Genomic DNA, 20,328 nt, shown 5'->3' on the forward strand with positions numbered 1-20,328 from the left:
ATAAATGAAAAATTAGCCCCGTATTATCCCCTTCCGCACTCGGACAGGGCCTTCTTTTGTTTTTTGTGTTGGTCATGGTATCGTTATACGTATATCGAAACTGTCGTGAGGCTCGTGTAGACGCAATCCATCTCTCGCGGGAACCGACCTTCCAACGCATCCGCCATCTGCCAGCATGGTCCTGCTGGCAATCTTTTTTCCGTCCCTGCCCTCAAATCCTCAGTGTTGTTGAATAGGCGAATCCCTTTTATCGAAGAGCCCACAGCGCCGCGTCCGGCCGAGGTGTCGCGGAGGTTTGCGAGTTTGTCGAGCCGGTGGTCCAGAGCTACTTGGTGCATCTTTGCATCCTCCCACACGGTGCCCAGAACCTCCAAAACACTGCGCGCAATGGCCAGACCATCAACCAGACCCGGGAGGTCTCCAACCGCGCCTTCGGCTGACAACACGTCCATCGCTTCGAGAATGGCGAGGCTAGAAAACGGGGGAGGCATGCTTGAGCGGCCTATGTTGCTGTCCTTGGCCACTGCACCCATAACGTCGAGAATCCTGCGAGAATGGTCGTGCGCCATCTGCGCATATTGATCCCGTAACGACGTGGTGAGGAAGCGCGGGTGCACGTGCCGGTGCAGCTTGACCATCGTCAGGTGGAAAACGAGATGCATCAGTATCCAAGCCCCCTGGTCCTCCCTCTCAACCGAGTCGATGTGGGCCGACGAGAACACGAGTGGCTGCGGGAGCGACGCATTCCAGTCCTCAAGCCGCGACATGACTTGTCGGTAGAAATCGGCAAACTTGAAGTCGTGGTACGTGTTCCGGTGTTTAACCCTATAAATGGAGGTCATGACGTCTCCCCAGATGGCCACGACCTGTATTAGATAGCCCATAATTCCCACCCCGAGTCGATACTGTTCTCGGGGGCACATGTTGGGCTCGAATGCAGGTGCCGCCACCCCCAACTGCTCCTCAAAGCTTCTCGTCTCGGCCGGGAGGCGGATAAAAATGTCCTCGGCGTTGATGATGGCGACGCGTGTGGGAAACAGCCCATTCAGCCGCTCAAGCAGAAAGCAAGACCAAAACGTTCTTCTCCTACACTCTGCGTAGCCCGCCCTCGTTAAACCGTAAGGAAAGGTCGCCATGGCCCCATCTTGAGACTTATCCAGCTCCAGGTTCAATTGTAGACATGTTGCAGCCGAGATGGCCGCGCTCGACATGTCGTTACCGTCGCCCGTCCGCGAGACGGCAAAGTAGTAGAGGGAGAGCACGATTCTCGCGTGCACAAGCTGCATAGCGAGGGGCGCATGCTCCGTCGCGTAGCGCGCCACCTGCGAGTACTGGTGGGCAATTTCCCTGGGCCCACCTGACAGAGCTACGCCGGCGGCGAGGATGCTATACACGAGCATCAGGTCTTCTGGGGACTTTCTGTGAGCGCTGTTCTGAACCCAGGACTTGAACACCTTCTCGGGGAGGAAGCGGAGTGCCGTTGCATCGGTGTGGACGAAGAAGGATGATATGGTGCTGGTCACGGACTGAGGGTCGGAGACATACGGGTCTGTTTGCCAAGCTCTGCACAGGACATCCTCGTGAATACGAGGCAGCTCCTGTGGCTGGTGCCACGATAACGTGGACGGCGCCGTGTCGGGCGTCGGGCCCATGGGCGAATGCGGCCTTACCGTCGGCGTGAAGTGTTCATAGCCAACCCGTAGCCGCTTGTGCGGGACAGCCGACGCGTTGTCGGGGCTCGCGGGGCGATGACCTATCTGGGGCGAGACTGACTCGCTCGAGTGGCTGCCGGCGCCCGTGCTTGGCCTGCCGTGGTCCGGCGGAGGCTTAATGAAGTTACCAAGCCGGCGGGAGTCGTCGAGTTCGGCCGGTGGGGTCGAAGGGGACGCGTTATGTCCGCCTCGTGGGCTATAGAGCATGGGTCTTGGTATTAGACGGATATTATGCATAGAACGTGACACGCGCCCCTACGAGGGAGGCTTGCAACTTACGCGTTCTTAAACTTGCAGACCCGGCCAAATTTTTCGCACTGCACGCATCGCGGATAGTCCGGGTCGCACTTGATCTTTTTTTCACGGCAAGTGACACACGCAATAGCAAGCCTCTTGCGAGGCTTGCCGGCTTTCGTGACACCCCAGAGCATGTTGACGGCCTCGCCATCAATCACCGTCTTGCAGTGAGTCCCATCGTCGTAAAAATAGCACATGCCCTCTCCAGGAACTTCGGCGGATCGAACAAAACGTGGGAGAAAATGCGTGCCGGTCCAAATCTTTGGGCCTAGCGCCGGAAGACCCTCCGAAGTGACCGTGCTTGCTGGAGTGGCAGGAAGGACGTGCCCTGAAGTCTGGGGCGTCATCTGCTCCCGCAAATTCGCTCTCTGCTCTTCCTCACGGCCTGCCCCAGGCAGATGGGCAGGGAATCGCTCCGGAACCGACTTGTACGCCGGGGACTCGCGGCTGCCAAACGAGTAGTCCCGGTCATGGGTTGCCGACCACGGACTACTTGTACTCGACTCTGAACGCATCTCTAGTCTCTGTCGCTCTGCGTCTCTAGAGTGAGGCGAAAGAGGCCCTGGGAAAGCCCGCGAGAGCGACGGAAAAGGGGGCCGCTCCTGGAACCTCGTGTCCCGCGCACTACGGGGTTGGGAGATGGAGGGTACCGATGTTGATGGCGGAAAGTAAGATGACGAGGAATACGGCCTATGTTCAGAAGCTGGTGACCCATGTGGACGGTCGAGTGGCGAGTTGGATGCGTAGGAGCCTGGCCGGTCTGAAAGAGGCGAGTGGAAGGACCGGGCCGAGGAGGGCGGGCCAAAGAGGCTGCTCAGAGATGGAAGCTGCTGCCGAGAAGCGCTTTGGTCGCCGCCCAGGTCCCTCCGGGCCTGTGTCTCATCGGGACCCTTCCCGGACGACGCTTCGCTTGCCTTGGCGGCCGGGTCATAGTTGGACATAGGCGGTGATGGAGGAGCAGGTGGGTTCCAGGACCTCTCCTCAAACTGCGTGGACGACGAATATGTGGACGAGTCGGGAGTGAGCAGCTCGGGGGGAGTATCAGGAATGGCCAAACGGTATCGTGGGTCGAGGTAGGATGAAATCCCCATTGAGAAGAGCTTTGAAGTGACGCAAGTCGGTCTGTGTCCGTGTCATGTCCCTCGCAAGAGGCAACAGTCCGTTTTGTGGGGGGGAGAGTAGGGAATTAGGAGTTGGCTGACGGGCAACACAGCATAGGTGGTTCTCGAGAGGACAAAGAGTCGAAGGGCGAGTGGCAGCTAGGTAGATACTCGCCGGATAAAGGTACACAGGCGGCGCAGTCGACTCACGGGCGCCTTTCAGACGAGCATGCCGCCAAGGCCCAGCAGGAGAAGAGCACCGAGCCCGGATAATTGAGCAACACGGGCAGATGCACGGTCGATCTGTTGGCCGTCTCAAGGTGCTGCCGAGAGAGAGGAGCAGAGCCGTACTGCACCGGCCGCTTACAATATTATTAAGTACAGTACACTGGTGCTGATTCCGATTGCCTGCGTCAAGGGCAATGTCGTCGAGCCGGCGAAGAGAACGAGGTAGGGAGTGTACTGCGGGGGAGAGGCGGACAAGATTGTATGTATATTATTGCCGTATACTGTTTGAACGTAGCGTCAAGTAGAGGCCGGACGTTTTGTCGGCCACACTCTGGAGCTTGGTGCCACGAGATCCACTGATGGAGCTGCAGATGGGGAGAGAGAGAAAGAAAGGGAGAAGACAGCAGCAGCAGCAGCAGCCAGGGTAGACTACCTACGGGAAGTTGGAGTGGAAGCAGGTAGGTAGGTACGGGGTAGGTAAGGAAGGTAGGTAGTCACGCAGTGTACCCTGGAACGGGGGCCAAGCCAAGAAAACGGGGAAAGGGTCGGGCTTGTGAGTATTAGCTATGTATCTCGAGGACCTGAGATGTGAGGCAAGTAGGCGTGTGGGTGTGGGTGTGGGTGTGCGCGCGCGTGTGTATACGGAGTACATATGTACATATGTATTTTACAAACATTCACCCAGTATGGAGTAGTCTGCGGCTGGCGTGTCCTTCTATGCCATGCCGGGCCGGATGGACGATGTGGTCTCTCCTTCAGTTCCTGGGGCGCCTACAGGTGCCGTTTTCGTAGGCTTTCTTGGTACCCCCTGTCCACTAGCGGGCTTCTTCTCGAGGAGGATGGCTAGCTCGCCGCCGATGGCTTTCGGCAGTGCGGCATGGCGTTGCCTTGTTCAGACGACCCTTGCCCGCACGCATTGTACTGTACGAGTACGAGAGTAGAGCCATGTGCTTGGTAGGCACCTACTACTCAAGGCGGGGGGGCAAATGGACACTTGGGTACCGAGTATAGATACATACGAGTTGCGGTGGGAAGGTGGATGGATGTGTTGCAGCTAGAGCGAGAGGGTCCCGGAGGGACCTGGTAATGAGAGGTTCTAAACGGGTAATAAAGCTCAGGAATTCAATCCCCGTTTGAATGCTAGCTGCATGAGTGGACCACCCTGGTGGCTTTTGGGCTTTTGGGGGAGGGGACTGGGGAGGGGGGGATCAGAGTGGTGGGGGGTGGTGAAGAGGAAGCACGCATGGGGTGTCAGTCGAACTGAGCAACTAGGGAGGCACGTTGAGGGAGGCGAAGCGATCATGGACAGCTACCACGAGGTAAAAAGGGTTCGGGAAGATAAGGAGGCGTGTGGTCGAAGTGGACGAACGGGGGACTGGGACCGGGACTGCCAAAGAGGACAGGGACAGGGGTGGGAGCCAGGCCCGTCAAGGGAGGTGGCTGCCAAGAGCCACGGAATGGCCTCACTGGACCGGGAACAAGAACCGTTTACGGCGGCGTGTTGATAGTAGTGTGGAAAGCGGGTATGCTGTTAGGAGAGTGAGCGGGCGGCTTAACTGCCAGCTCGGGAGCCGCGGACTGGGGCCGTCTGCACTAGACGAGACTGGACTGGGTTTAGTGCATGCCGTATTAATGCCAGTTGCTATGGTCTGGGCCGGGCCAGGAGAGTGTAGAGTAGCTGTACATGCAACTGGATGAAAGTAAAGTGCTGATGAGTATTTACTCAGTACTTATTTCCGGCACTAACGGACGACGAGATCGAGGTCGAGGTCGAGGTCGAGACCAAGAGCTGAGCCGACCAGGGTGTTCCACTCTCTCGCAGACCGCAGTGCTCCAGAGCCCGAGAAGTGCGGCTGTTGTTTAAAGACGGCGCGCCAGCCATGGATGGCCATGGCATCCATCACAGGCAGCTGGCTAGCCACCCCAAACCCTAAGCACACTGAAGCAGGCAGGGCCCCTCGCCGTCGGCCAGCCGTCCCGTGTGCATCTGGGTGCATCTCGAGCTTATTCTGCCACGGGCCCGAGGGTACGCCACACGACGCAGCGCGTGTCTCGAGGCGTCTGCAGCACCCGAAGAGACTTGAGGACGACAAGGAAGTGCTCCGTGGGTGGGTTTTCAAGACCCAGCCCCGCAAATTGAGGCAGGAAGCGCATCCGACGGTGGGTCACAACGACAGACAGACATACGCCTGCCTGCCTGCCCGCTTCGCTGGCGACTCGCTGCTTTGGCGGTGCGCAATTGAGGGGTCCAGTTCAGGTCCATCGAGACGCATAAGAAGGAGTGAAAGACATACCGTACAGCAAAACCTGTGTCGACTGTGATGGATTGACGCCTGGCTGCAACGGCTTCTCAAGTCCCTAATCAGTCAGTCAGTCAGTACCGCACTGGGGCCGAGGCTGCATGTGTCGTCCGGGCAGGCGCATCACGTCCCGTCCTGTTTCTATTGCGTAGGGTTGGTTCCTTTTCGATGCGGGCGCCGTTGACACGGGCGGGGCTGCGTGTGAGGCTGACTCGCTGACTCGCTAGCATTGGACATGGACACTGAATCACGGTGCCGTCCGTGCCTGCTGGGGTATACGACCTCGCCAAGAGCATGGATGAGGTGATGTCTCGCGGAGAAAGGGACTGGAACTGGGACTGCAACTGCAAGGTGTGATCTGCTGGGAAATTTAGGCGGGGCTCGATATGCAGGCCAGCATTGACAACACGGGACACAGCAAACTGGCAATTACCTCCAGATTTACGGCATGAGGCCGCTTCGTTCACGCCTGCCTTTGTTCGGGTTTTTCCTTTTTTTTCCTTCAACCGTAGGCTAGGCAGGTACTGTAGGTTAGGAAGTAGTAAGAGTGTGGAATACGTCCGTGGCCATTCCTTCCCAAACCTAAAGATTGCTTGGGCAACGGAGGCAGCTACGGGGTACTATGTGGGACGTAGAAGGTGTGTGTGGTGTGCAACGTGCAATGGCAGTTTGCAGTTTCCGTATTCTGTAATCACCTTAGTATGTACGAAGCCTCCGTACCTTCCATTTCCATGGGCAGGTTATAAGGCAATTGCTGTTGCAGACGCACAATAACAATTTCCTGCCGGGCAGAATGGAACGTCCCCTCTAGATTGTCGTCCTGCTATGTACGTATGCAGTCCAATCCAATCCAATCCGAACAGAACAGAACAGAACAGACGACGGGCAATAGACACACAGACACCTTGGCTTCGACGTCAAGGTATGCCTTACTGCGTAGGTCTGTCTGTCCACCAGCTGCCGACCCGCCCTGCTGTCCGCTCTTGGGGTTCTGCGTCACGGCCGCTACGACGTATACTGACACCGGGCCTGTCATATAGCAGAACTGGAGGCACAGCACGGCCGCCGAATTGCGAACTAGCAGTCAATACGCTACGGGGTTGGAGACTACCGCGCCCCGAGGTAACTGGAGCCGGCTTACATGACATGCTGCCTGTCTGCTGTCAATTGCCTACCTTACCTACCTACCAACACGACTTCAACGGCCAATGGCACCGCTGCGCTCTTTGACACCGACGATGGATGGCACAGCAGGACCCAGGACCCGCGTGGACCGCAACAATAGCCGTGCCCCCCGGCCAAACCTGGAACAGGCACATGAATTGTATGTATGGAGGGCATCCGTACCTTTCGTTGCTCAAATCCGTTCCGCAGTGGCCCCCAACGGCTCCTGACATCTAGATAGGCCAGTCAGGTGTTCTCTATAAGGTGTCAGGCATTCCTTATACATACGCATGTGCCTTTAAGTGGCTTCTGTTTGACGGAGTGTAAGGCAAGGTACATACGTTTCGGATTACACAGTACATCCACATAGTATTCCTCCAACAGCCGGTTTGGAGTGAGGACTAAGCTCCTTGTAGTCCGGCTTCCCGATAATATGCGCCTCCCTCCCTCCTCCCTGCCATTGCCCTAGCCGCTTTTATCGATGGCGTGGGCGGGTGGACGGGCCACACGAACAGACGGACGCGAGAAGCTAACCTCGCCGGTGCTGCTGGTGCTGCTGCCAACCTTGCAGCGGGACCATGTAATATCAAAAGGCTAATAAGCAGGAGGGCTCGGCATGTCGTCGTTAGCTCGATCCCAGTCCCCTGGGATCTGTGATGTGGAACTTTGGGCGCGCAGCCAGCCGTCCTCTCTTTCCTCCTCGCAGGCGGGCCCCGGACTCAGGCGCGCCCCCTCCCATCCCCCCCAAGAGTGGGTCAGGGTCTAGCGCCGGCTTGCCCAAGTGTGCACTCACCCCAGCGACCACACACACACACAGGAGCCAGCAGCGAACAACCGCCCTGTCTGCACCGTCTGCCACTCCACCCTCGCTCCCAATCTCCAATCTCGTCACGGCGCATGAAGGATCGCCTGGGCAGCGGAGTTATGGTTAGGTATGGGCGGGTCCTTCTCTCTTGCCCAGTTCCCGCCAAGGCGCCCGTGTGCCCGTGCTTGCTCCCTGTAGACGAGGACGGACGCTCTGGTCGAGCCATTATCGTCTCTCGAGCCTCGATATTCCGTAATAACAAACGCTGCGCTTCGGGATTCCGTCCAGGCAACTGCACGGCAGCAGGGAAAGGGCCCTGGCCGCCCGTCGCCCGTGGCACGCCCGTGTTTGACCTGGCAGCTGGGGGTGACGCAGACGGGGGGTCCTGGCGTCATCACTTACTGGCCACCTGCCTCTCCCGAAAAGCCACCACCAAGGCAGTTCGATGGCCGGCCGGCTACGGGTGCCGCCGCCAGTCCTTTACCGGCTTGGCCCATGCATTCCAGCACGCCTTCGCCTTTCCGCTCCAATATCTCCACTTGGACTGCTTGGCGAGGGAGTCGTGAGGATGCAAAGTCGACCAAAAGCGCGCTGGCGGAAAGGCCTCAGCGCGCTGCCCAACTAGGAAGTCATTTTGTCCTCCTTCCCATTTGTTTTCTTTTTTGCCCACATGCCTACGAATCAAAGAGAGGGGGCAATGGAGAGATGGAGAATGGGCAAAAAGGCCCAGTGGCCCACCAATGAGCTCGCAACGCAACACTACCAAGCACGGATATTCGACCACCAACGCCAATCAACATGGCAAATCAAAGTACATGCGTATACGGAGTGCTCCGTAACAACTATCTTGCTGCAGCAAGCAGCAAACAGCAGCAGTGGCAGCCCCTAAGCTCATTGCCATGCCGTGCGTGAGCCGTGTACGGACGATCGTACCAGCGTCTCGGCAGATTCGCCTTGGCTTGCGCGCCGCGCGCCGTGCGGCGTGCGGCGGTTGAACCCGTTTCATGCTGCTAGGCTTGACGGTTGTGGGGTTGTGTGTTTGGGCTGGTGGATGGCAATCTATTCGGTGTGCAGGAAGAGAGAAAAACAAGGGCGACAGGAACCCCGGGCGCAAGCAAACACACGGGTTCCTTTATTGTGACTCTTTCCAGTTGTCTCCATGTTTTCTTTGCTGCTGCATGCAAGTGCCTCTGCGCTGCGCCGCGCCGGCCAACGGAGTGGACGGCTCTCTTTACCGTGACTCCGGACGTTCGGGGTCAGGATGCGGCGTGGAGAAATGGGGTGTTGTGTCGTCCCATTCAATTCGTTGGCGTCTCTCTCAGCAGGCTGATTGGTGGACCAACCGACAAATGCTTGGGCGAGGAAGGGCGACCGAGGCTGGGAAAGGAAGGGAATAAGACTGAATAGCCACCAATCGCCAGCTCAATTACCTCATGCCGGACACTTTATGGAAAGAGGGGAGGGGGCCTTGGTCCCTTGCACCCTTTCCGTGCGTTCTCCGAGTCGATAATTCACCTACCGACTGCTACACAAGAAACAGCCAGCCAAGGTTGAAATATGCCATGCCGCGGCGCTCACGTCTCAGCCGCAGGAGGTAAGGTCAATTCCACGTGCGGTGCGCGTGTTTGTGCTGTTGCGCCTCACTGGTCTCATGTCTGCGGCCTGCCGAGCCATCTCACCACACCACACACGCCTCCACATTCTCAGGTCATTAGCTCGGCATCTCGTCCAAGGGCTTACTGGGCAAATTTCAAAGGTAGTTTAGCGGCTCGCCTTCTGATACGACCTGGTAAAGTTTGAAGCTGCAACAACTGCAACCAGTTAGACATTTTTCGCTCAGCTACTTGTCTAGTGCCCTATCCTTTTCTAATGGTTCCATGTCTTACATGCACACTGGACATTACATAGTAGGTCGGAAAATGGAGAGACATACTTTCAGACTTAAATTCTTCCATTTTTCAACACTCCCTCACAGCTCGAGCCGTCGACGGGATTTCCACTGTCCCCCGCCCGTCTTTTAACTCTGTCTTTCCATTTGTCTCTATCCCTTCTTTTTTTGCCAATGTCTCATACACGCCGTGAGGTTCCATCAAGGATGAGAAAAGAGGAAACAAGTTTAGTTGACAGGGGGGCTCCGCAATAAAGGAGGTGCCGCGAGCGAGGCGAGCAGGCGAGGCGAGGAACGAACGTAACCCTAACAAGACCAAGACCAGACGGGACGAGGGACAGACCAGAGACGAGACCCTTCTTTCTCTTTGGAACATTCCCTCGGCCTTCGCCGCAACCCCACGCCGCCATGCCTGCTTGCCTTATTGATGGTTCTTGTTGTTCGGTTTCTTTTTCTTTCGCATTTCACACGCACACACCCCCCAAAACGCGTGGGCAGCGCGGCACAGAAAATGGCAGAGGCATGACCAAGGCACAGCGATGGCACGACGGAATGTTCTCTTTTCCTTCTCTTTTTCTGTTCCGTGTGTGACGCCAGGGCCCTTGGCCATTTGGTGGTGCCTACGGCGTACAGTAGGATCTCTCTTTCTCTGTCTCCCGCGCCAGCCTGCCCGCCTGCCTGCCCAGGCTCGATTATCATCGTCATCAGCACCAGCAGCATCAAGGAGAGGATCGGGTAAATAAAACGCCGATTTCTTATTTTGGGTTTAGGCTCTTATTTTTACCTTCTGCCTTTCCCCTAGCAAATGCTCCCCTGGGCATGTCAAGGCCCTAGAAACCAGCTAGTCTTATGAGCCGCAACCCCCGCGTATCCCCCCCCCCTGGTTTGGCAGCCTGGAAACCCCCAGGCTCTTTTTTTTCTTGTTACAAGAGTTTGGTGCCATGTGATATAATATCAGGTACCCGTTGTTGATTTTTGCTTTTGCGTGGAAATAAATGCCTGCACGTGTGAGACGTGCCTCCTCCGTGCATTTTACTTGACGTTGTTTGCTCTCGCTAACTCCCTCTCACTTTAATGCTGTAGGTGGTATAATCTGGGGAAAGGAAAGATGATCTGCTTCCTCTTCTGCTTGGCTCGCGCGCGCGCGTGTGTGATGGGGGAAGTTGTAAACGACCCGAACCGACCACTCAGGCAGACGGACGGCGGACAGGTAGCATCACGGCTTTGCTCTTCTACTGTAGTAGTGGTAATAATAATAATAATAATAATAATAATAAGAAGAAGAAGAAGAAGAAGAAGAAGAAGAATTATTATCTCGTGCTTCCCGTCCCCCCACCTTATCGTTGATCTACACTACACTACACTGCGCTACAAGTACCCCGTACTCGGTAGTGGCAACCTCTGCTGGCTGCCTCGCCTTGATTGGGCGCCGCAGACGATATTCCTCCGGGATGGCGTTAGGTTGTTGGAGATTTTTAGCTTCCTTCCCACAAGGCTTGGCCCGTCCGTCCCTCCGCCTCTCGCTTGTGTGTAGGGTTATGTTGCTGTGCAACTCGAATCGTTTCGTCCTTATTTTTTTTTTTTTTGGATTCTTTCCCTTCCCCTGCCTTCCCCTCCTTCTCGGGACTTTTTTCGAGACAAAGATGTCGGGCGGGCTAGGGCATGGCAGGGCAGGGGAGGGGTGTGAGATCTATCTGCTTTAGTGTAGATGATGCGAAGGCGAAGGCGAGCAGACAGAAAAAAACGATCTAAGCCCACAAAACCCATAGCAAGTACCAAATCTGGCTCTTTTTTGAGATCGCCGAGGATTAGATAACCTACCTAGGAATGTATGTACTGTGCATACCTACCTAAAACCAGTGCAATAGCATGAATGGTTTCGATACTCATCTGCACCGTCTGCACTGCCTGCCTGCTTGCCCTGCGACGTCGCGCTACTCCTCCGCAGCCAGCTACCTAGGAAATCGGCGGAGGGAAGAAACAAACATGGCATCGTCTTCAAACCTTTCTTAGCGAGCAGGAAGGATTTCCATGGGGTTTGTTGGCGCTGCGCGGGGGATGTCGGCCCCCCTGGTCGGTCCAGAGTGGAGAGACGTTTGGTTTTGGTGTGTTTGCCCTTTCTGATGAACCGCTCAACTTTCTTCCCGGCTCTTGTTCGTTCGCGGTGAGACCGATGCGACGCAACATACTGTTACCCTATGTATGTAGCATTGTTGCGAAAAGGTAAAGCAACCGAATGCCACGAACCCTTTCGAGCATAGCATGGCATGGGGCGGCTCAAGGGAAGGCCGCCCTCGTCGGTCGGGCGGGCGGGTGGGAAAGGGGCCAGGCAAGGAAACCCCATGGTGATGTAAGTGTGTCCCGTAAGAAAACGTGCCATCATGAGGAATCTAGTGAGCGCTTTGGGGGTTCGGTGAAGAAGACACGGGCGGAAATAATCGCCAGAAATAAAATAAAAATAAAAATAAAACACCACACTATCATCATTATCATCATCAGCAACCACACCCCCGTGGAAGCAAGCACCCCACCACGCAAAGCCCGACAGCGTTGCCTTACGTAACTTGCTTGTCAATACGCCGCAAAGAGAGCAGAGAAATAGGAGGTAGTCTCTGGTAGTAACGCTAACTCGTCGAGGAAACTCTTGCATGTTCTGTTGGCTCTTAGTGATTTAGTGCGATTCCTTTTCTTATCCTCCGCCGGGGTCACCGTCGTTAGTGCCGGTATGGATTTAGGTCAGCCTCTTTCGCCAAGTTTTGCCTTAAGCCGAAAGATGCCACACCAAAAAAACTCGGGCAGTCTCGTCGACGCACTAACGGGTGAGACATTGGCTTTCTCCCATGTGAAAATTGAATTCCGATACGCTAGGGCCAATCTCCTTTTTTTTGCCGCCCGTCTTACCTATTATCTCTACCCATTTCGTAAACCCGAAAGGCTGCCGGGCAGCTCAGGAGGCTTTGCTTCTGATATCGGGCAAAATGGCCGCTTTTGTGCACAATGCTGATGAGGCTTTTCGTGGGGGAGGGGTTTAGGTTCTTGAGAACGCCGACCCCTAGCTCTCCCCGTACGGCATACGAAAGGGGAAAATAACGAGAGAACGCGAGATGAGAATTGAGAATGACTGCACGCTTATCAACAGCATGTAATCATGTGGCGAGCCCGGCGTAATTCTGGTTTCTGATTATATTCTTGACCTTGTTTGCACCCCATTCCTCTTTTCCGTCCGCAATAGCTGGTGTAGTTGCAAGAGACGGGCTGAAGCGCAGTTTCGAGATCGAGATAGGGGTGAGGAGGTGGGGGAACGGCGAGCGAAGCGTGAGTGGCAGACGGAAACGACGGCTTGGCAAGCGAAGCAATCCTTCTCCGTACCGAACATAGTGTAGCATGGCAAGAAGCGGGCAGCACTTCGCACATACTACCATAATACTAGTATTACAGCGCAGAGTAGCAGTGGTGGCAGAGTAGCATCCTGTTTCCCTTGTTCTGTCAATTGCGGCCGTTGCTTTTCAATAGTGTATGTGCGCAGTAAATGCTGCGTAATTAACATCGAACAGTAGATCAATGCATTGGTACTGTCCAGTACCTGTTATTGGACAGGGTGCCAGGATAAGATCTGCTTCTAGGCCGTATTGCTGGGACGTCTCTAGGTTGAGGCGAGTGTCCTGATGTGGGTACGAAGTAATGTACCACTAATTAATCTCGTCTTCTGTATCTTCATAGTACATACCTTGACCGAAGGTATGTAAGATATGTGCATACCTCGCAGCCCTGAATATTCTTGCCGTGGTTTTCAACTCGAAAGGGTTGCCAAGGGCCCCGTCCGCGCCTCTCCTACAAATGCCGAAGCCCTCGAATCGAATACCGAGGTGGAGTCCTCCATGAGACGACTTGCGGAGTACTATTGTAAACTAGCGTTCAGCTCATGGAGCAGCAGAAGCACCTTCAACCTCGTGTAAAGTGGCCCAATCTGGACAAGCGCTCTTTCTTGTCTCGATGAGGCACTTTCTGTTGATGGCGAGCCCCATCCACGGTGAGCATGAGTACCTATTCGTGGCGTTGGCAGGCAGAGCCATCCCGCACTGGGTTCCCGGGGAAAGCGACTTGGCGGCAAGGGTGCGACTTTAGACCTTCTAGAATTTCTCTGCTCTAGTGTAGTGTGAGCTGTGCCCTTCAATGTGCCCAGCCCTTAATCTCTTTGCCTGCCCACCAGGGCTTACTATTCTGCCGCCTCGGGTCGTTGGTCGGGGTGATTAGCTTCCACTTCTGGGAGTGTTTCCGGAGAGAGGCGTTCTGCTTCGAAACAAGAACACTTGCACCTAATAGGCTAGCTCGCCTACGAGGGTCCAGATACGAGAGGCAGAGGCGTGTTTCGTCAGCGAGCATGCCCTGGACAAGCATGGACATGGACATGGTCATGGTCATGATGCGTGGCTGGCGGACGAGGAGGAACGAACGAACCCGATCGCAGGGGTGTGACCAGATCGCTTTGGGTGGGGAAGAGCGGCCGTCAAGAGGTAAAGTTATTAGTATCCGTAGTATGGGGAGGGATCGCCGCCACCTATCATCTGTCCTACTGATCAAGACACTGCCGAGGGCGAGATCTGTGGTCGTGCGCGTGTGCGTGCGCGTGGTTTCGAGGCGAAAACGGCCAGCCAACGAAGAAAGTCCGAGACGGGAACTGAGCCCTGCCATTCCGAGTCGGGGGTTTGCGTTCCTCGGGGAAGGTGAGGTGGTGCAGTGTACTACCACCCCCTGAACAGACAGGCTACCGGTGCGTTGCGGTGCGGTGCCGTACACAAACAGAGAACAAAACGGCTGGCCACGGTCCGGACAAATGCCGCACGTCGCAGCGTTCCATCAGACAGGACAGAAAAGGCGAGGACCTGCCCCTCGCTCGTTGGCAGGCGCGACAGGCTGCCGATTACACGGAAAGAGCGCGAGTGGCCAGCAGCCCGATCCCTACCCTACCCTACCCTGCACTACCAGTGAAGGCAGAGAGAGGCAGCGGGACGGTGATAGTGACCAACAGGCAACTCCGACCTGGCGAAAGCTACTATGGTATTCGCGCCTCTAGTACCACCGGATTGCCATTGCCACTAGACCGTATTCGTGAAGAGGCGCCGCCTATTTTTAGGACCCGGCACCAATCGCCGTAGCACCGAAAGTAATTTCTGATCTTGGTCTGGCGTGCCGTGCAACGTGGTTGCACTCGCCATTGGGCCCAATAAGCCGGAGGCGGCTCATGCCCGGCCATGACGCCCCGACATCCATCGTCCATGTCGACTTGCAATAAACGTGGCCGGGGTTCGCCGCCGCAACAACGCATCTCCTTCTTGATGCCCCCTCCAAAGCCGATATCCGTCAGCAGGACCGACGAGTCGTGAAGTCGAGATAGGGGGGCGGATGCGGCAGTGTGCGTATGCGCTTCTGGCACTTGGGGCTAATAATTCCAGGCGGCAGCTAAGCCGCCGATTCGCATCTGAGCAGGGACGCACGCCGATCACCCAATGCCCATCATTCATGGCTTAATCCAAGCCCCCGTCGTCTGCGCCATATTCGAGTATCACAGCCTCCAATTTTGCCCTTCTCGGTCGGCGTCAGGGGAAGCTAACAGCACATGTCACCGAAAGGCCGTCCGTCTGCAATCGATCTTTGTCGGCACCTACGCTACTGTCTCTTTTACCTCCGGGGTCTGCAGTCAGCTCTGGAGTGCATTGCGACGTCGCAGCGGCAGCTTGGTGAGTGGTACCACAGGACACCGTCATCCTGCTGCTCTTCTCTTTCAGCAAACAAATCTTGGGCCCATCCCGAGTGCTCCAGAGCCTTTCCGGCAGTGTCTAAAAACGACAATTAGCCTGTTGAAACGCTGAAGAGGCGACATGGGGACTCGGTGGTCCATCCGACAAAGCATCCCAGCTCTTGTTCCGGCAGGGATACCATTGGACAGATACACGTGCATTGGACTTGGTATTCCCCTCTGCGGGCGGGATGTGAGATGCGATGCTTTGACTCCAGCCCCCGGAGGTTTTCACTGGCTTCTTGATCATCATATCCCCGATTTGCGGGCCTCGTTGGGCCCTTGGCAAGGCCCTCGGATGAGCTTGATCCACACAGCTTAAACCTTGGTTCCTCATCAACTTGTTGCCGCTCCGCCGCGTTGCGCCCCGTCCGACAGTTCAGACGAGCTGAAGGTCAAACCGGCTAGCCAGACGCCATGGCGTGCGCCTCTCTGTTGGCCACCACTACGGAGTATGTGTGTACTATGTGTACATACATTCCGTGTGTCGAGTGTCGACAATAATGGATACAAGGAAAGGAAGCGAGATCGTGGGCCCGGTCCGCTTTGTTTCCTCTCAATCCCCACGCTGCATGAGCAATACCGACGCAATCTCGGGCCAGAGAGCAGGAGTTCCAGCCATATGCGTAGTCAGGAGGTCCGGCTCCGTCAGTCACGGGAAGCGGGAACACTCGAGGATGAACTGAGGTTCCTGCAGGATCCCTGTATCTAGTGTTTTTGGAGCGGCGAGTCTGCCCAGCTTATATGAATTGACCACCATCTTGCCCACGCCTCCTGGCCAGCTGGGCGGGGTTGGCAGACGCGGGTCTGGGATATCCAATTTACGCACCGGGACTCGCATCACGAGGGCCGCCGTCGCAGCTCGTCCGGATTCTAATAAAAGAAACCTGGGCCGCCCGCCGAGCCCTGGGGATTCGGCAGAGCTGACCCGCCGACCTTATTTTTTCGACGTGGTAATAGCCAACCCGGATCTTCCCTTGGATCCAGATCCAGTCCACCAGCCGTGGAGAAGAACCGTCCCGCAGCGGCCCTGAATCACCGATATAAGAAAGGGTATGATGGCATTCCCGAGCCGACTCCTCATGATGGGTTGCACCAGTTAATCAGCGCCAAGCTTGGTTCCGCCGCCGGCAAAGTCCAGACACGAGAGCGGCAAGGACTTCGCCCGGCGCTGACGGCACGCACGCGTTCGCTTCAAGGTTGTGTTGCACTGCTGTCGCTCTCGACAAAGCTGCCGCGAAATGAGGTTCTGGCAAATCCCAAGTCCCGCGTTGGCGAGCTTGGCAAGCCTTGACACGACTACCTAATACTTTGACAAGGCCTTGGTCTTGGTGGTTTGTCCTACGTTGGCTGTCGACTCTCTACCATTTGCCCATGAGTTGGTTTGCCGTGCCCGTGTGTGCAATCTCGGCAGCACACTTGCATTGAATCCCATTCTGTGATTAATGTGGTTCGTGGCGGGACGATGTTCATCGTAGCTTCGTTCCGAGAGCTCCTCTTCTCCGACCAATGACGCCTACTGTACTGGGACGATTCTTGGGATAATTCCGCACTCCAACCCCGCCCCAGTTCGGTACCAGGCATTTCACTACCGTAGCACGTCGAGATCAATATCAAGTGAGCCGAAAATAGACATCGAATCCCGAACAAATGACGGCGGAGAAGGCAAGTTGGCCGACAGAAGTGATCCGCGGGCATTTGGTCTCAGACCCTCGATGTGTAGTTCCCACGCGCCAATATCCCCACAAAGATACCTAGTTCACGGTTCGTCATCAATCATATCGTCGTGTTCAAGACTCTAAACAAACGCCCTGTGTGTCCATGGTGCGGCATGTCGGTGCTGGCGGAGGCGCCGTGATTGGGCCCTCAACCAGCTGTTAAAGCGCCTCTTAGAGCTGCAACTAGCGACTGCAGCTTGATTTGACACTCCCATCCCCTATCGCAAGCACGAAATACTTGGCAGACGGCGGTGGGGACCAATATGTACGTAGGTATGTACAAGTACATACAAAAGTATGGACATACCTCACATAGCACTAAGTACTAGTCACCAAGTTCCGACAGCAGTCAATGTTGGCGTGCAGAGAGGGACGATCCCCCATCGTCGTTCGCCCTCAATACTGGCACTCTGGGGGGGAAATATGGGCTTGGAGACGAATATCCAAGTGCGACAACGCGAGCTGGAATATCTCTCATGGCCGGGAAGACATGCCGTCGTTTCGTTGTCGGGCCGAACACGTGTTTCTTTCGCCACGAGGCGCCTATAACAAGCTGCAAGCGCAAGCTGGACTCCTCTCCAGGCAGGCGTTTAACAGCGAACTCCATCGACGAGACTAGTCTGGTAAAGGAATGAAAGGCCCACAATGCAGCGCTGAGCGTTTCGGTGCTAGGCTAGCCGGTTGCTGCAGTTAATCCTGCAATCAATAGAGGAAAGATTCCCCATCTAACTCCCGTCGTTAGTCTGCCGTTTCCTTGATTGGAGTCGGATAGAGAAATCGGGTTGAAGAGGGGTGCGCCAAATGCCAGAGCCATGCGGGAAAACCGCCGAGCGCGACCTAGGCCATCCCAAAACTGCATCGTGCAGTAGGGAGAGGGTACGGAATGTTATCAAGGTCAAGTGGTATGGTAGATAGATAAACCGCGGGAGCTCGCGGTGTCCGTAGTTGGCCCCGAGGTCGGCTTGTGCTTCGGGAGAAGGCTTCCGAACACATTCGCTGTTCCGCCAGCCCATGGAGCTGCCAAGGAATATGTCCGGGGCCCGCATGCCCGTTCTGGCAACGGTAGTGGCCGCTAGGAATGCTAGCCTTGGGGATTCCAGCGGCGCTTAGCCACTGTAAAAAGGTTCTCATCCACTGCCCGGTAGTGAACTCCGTCTGGATGGAGAGGTTTGATGGTGCCGTGGATACTTGGCCAGCACCCCTCATCCGAATCCCAGGATTTTCAACTTCCCCACCGCTAGGCCAACCACCACCGTAGGGAGTCGCATCGTCTACATACAGCGTTCCCCCAGGCCATTGGCATGCTGCCCGCATGCTCCCAGAATTGTGCTGTGTGCTACAGAGCTGTCCAGGTTCGGTCATCAGCCCCTATCCAAAATCACTCCCTCTGCATGTTTTAGGCTTTGTACGGCCCGAATCGACCCCAGCCTCCAAAAGCTTGGCGCCATCAGCTCGGGCCTCACAAGGACAACATCACTTGAGTTCTAGTATCTGTGACACATCGCGATCGATAGTCGGGTTTCACGGCGAGTGTCCCACTGAAGTCGCCTCGGGGTTCTTGACTAGCTGCGAGATAAGACAGTAGGCTAAGGGGGAACTTGTGTTTCTTGATGGTGAGATACGAGGCCGGAAGAGAGACCTAACGGCTTGGCTCGTGGAATTGTGGCGAGCTTTCCCCCACGGCTCAACTTCGAGTTGGACCACCGGGCCATGAGTCCCAGAGTGTTTATTCTGTGTGCCTCTCACGCAGGTGGGTTTACGCGGAGTGCGAACAACAGACGCCGACTTGGAGGCGTCGAGCAGTTTCCAAATGCATCGTCCTGGTGTTATTCTTGGACGAGAGGTTTCTTCGGCACCATCTCGGTGCCTAGCCGGTGAAACAAACCCTCTACCTCATTCGCAGCATCGTATATTTGCGGGGGGAGCAACCAGCGGACCATGGCTGAGGCTCTAATCGATAATCGATGCCGAGACCACCACAGCTCTGCCATCTCTGTGCCCGGGTTGAAGAAGCTAGGTGGCTGTTGACCCCTGCCAGAGGCTGTTGAACATGTCCTGACCGGTGAACTGGTGGGAGAAGTCGACATAGTTTCTCAAGTGGACTATACGTAGCACGCTCTGCCAAAAGCAGCAGCGCAGATGTGATTGGACGAGTTAAGAACGGAGTGAGTTGCTGATGCACTTGGTTCCGTAGTGCCGCTGGGAGAGGTGCCGGGACCTTGTCTTCGGAGGCTTTCGCCGACGGCAGACTGAGGTGGGTGCGAGATGGAGAAGGCAGGGCCGATTTACCGACTGTTGATTCGATGACGGCAATAGCGTAGAGCTAACGAGGTAGCGTACTAGCCAAGACGTGGGTCGACCAAAAGTGATGTGCCCTGATGGTTCGGTAACAGGTATCCGGGCCAGAGCAGAGCCCAGCCGGAAGGCCGGTGCTACTGTTGCGTCAACCACTGGACAAGTGCAGGACAGGTGGGGTTAGGAAGCTGTGGGATTTGCTAGAATAGTGGCAATATATAGAAATACGCGAACAACCTAGGTAAGGTAGGTAAGCCTCTGCAGAGTCTGGTCTGGACTGGACAAGACTGGACCAACTGACCTTGTTGGATGCGGGTATGTATGGGCGGAAGCACGGAAAGGTCCTCGCCTATGGCACCGTGTACGACATCTGCGATGCTAACGTCGAGGATCTGGGGGAGGACGAGCAACTGGCGCGAGCGTCTCGTCTCTTCACAAGATAGGGGCTAAGCCGTCGAGCGAAACGAGAAGGAGGAAAGTTAGCCGTAGCACTAGCAACGTCTTGGTTGACCAGCGCAGCTCCTCGGGTCTTAGGTGATGTGAGGCGCCTTTACTCTACTGGTAGTAAAGCGGGTCAAACGGGGGTGAGGACGTCAGGCTAGTAGAAGTGAAGGATCGCATCTGCCACAGTGCCCCACACACGCGTTGTTCTGTTGTTGAAGGGTGGAGTCGAGGTGAGACTAACTGGCTTGGTGTCTGACAGTGTGGATGGCGACGACATCGACATCGACCTGTAGGAGCTATCGAGGCGAGGGGCCCCGAACTAAAGTGCCTCACTTTAGCTTTAGTTGACAAGGGAGGAAGGAGCACTGCTAATGGCACCAAAGTCACCCGGGCAAGTGCTACTGTATTGTCACAAGTTGCTCGTTCCTGCCCTGGATGGGTGCTTGGTTTGCCCTCGACTCCCTGATGGGGAAGGAGCCGGCAGCAGACGCACAAACAAATTCAAATTTTTACAAGCCGCGGTAGCGGCTCACTGCCTGACGCTGGGAATGCCAGATGCACCTTCTTCCATGTTGGAGGT

At 55.8% G+C, this 20,328-nt stretch overlaps 3 protein-coding genes across 3 annotated transcripts; 1 reads left to right on the forward strand and 2 right to left on the reverse strand.

Annotated features, from left to right (window-relative positions):
• Positions 1–83: 83 nt before the first annotated feature.
• Positions 84–3,100, reverse strand: B0T26DRAFT_738620 (uncharacterized protein; the record flags this gene model as incomplete). The annotated part of the gene is made up of 2 exons (XM_060443611.1): positions 84–1,908; positions 1,992–3,100. The coding sequence occupies 2 exons, from the start codon at positions 3,098–3,100 to the stop codon at positions 84–86; spliced, it is 2,934 nt and encodes a 977-aa protein (XP_060301029.1).
• Positions 3,101–13,137: 10,037 nt separating this feature from the next.
• On the reverse strand, positions 13,138–14,408 carry B0T26DRAFT_800009 (uncharacterized protein; the record flags this gene model as incomplete). The annotated part of the gene is made up of 3 exons (XM_060446987.1): positions 13,712–14,408; positions 13,254–13,392; positions 13,138–13,156 (listed from the first exon to the last, which is right to left on the reverse strand). The coding sequence occupies exons 1-3, from the start codon at positions 14,184–14,186 to the stop codon at positions 13,138–13,140; spliced, it is 633 nt and encodes a 210-aa protein (XP_060301030.1). The 5' UTR covers positions 14,187–14,408.
• Positions 14,409–18,719: 4,311 nt separating this feature from the next.
• B0T26DRAFT_672755 (uncharacterized protein) lies at positions 18,720–19,747 on the forward strand (the record flags this gene model as incomplete). The annotated part of the gene is made up of 6 exons (XM_060439505.1): positions 18,720–18,759; positions 19,048–19,117; positions 19,204–19,263; positions 19,403–19,478; positions 19,527–19,550; positions 19,646–19,747. The coding sequence occupies 6 exons, from the start codon at positions 18,720–18,722 to the stop codon at positions 19,745–19,747; spliced, it is 372 nt and encodes a 123-aa protein (XP_060301031.1).
• Between the last annotated feature and the right edge of the window lie 581 nt (positions 19,748–20,328).

Source organism: Lasiosphaeria miniovina (assembly GCF_030549165.1).
Source record: "Lasiosphaeria miniovina strain SMH2392-1A chromosome Unknown B0T26scaffold_2, whole genome shotgun sequence".
NCBI lineage: Eukaryota > Fungi > Ascomycota > Sordariomycetes > Sordariales > Lasiosphaeriaceae > Lasiosphaeria > Lasiosphaeria miniovina.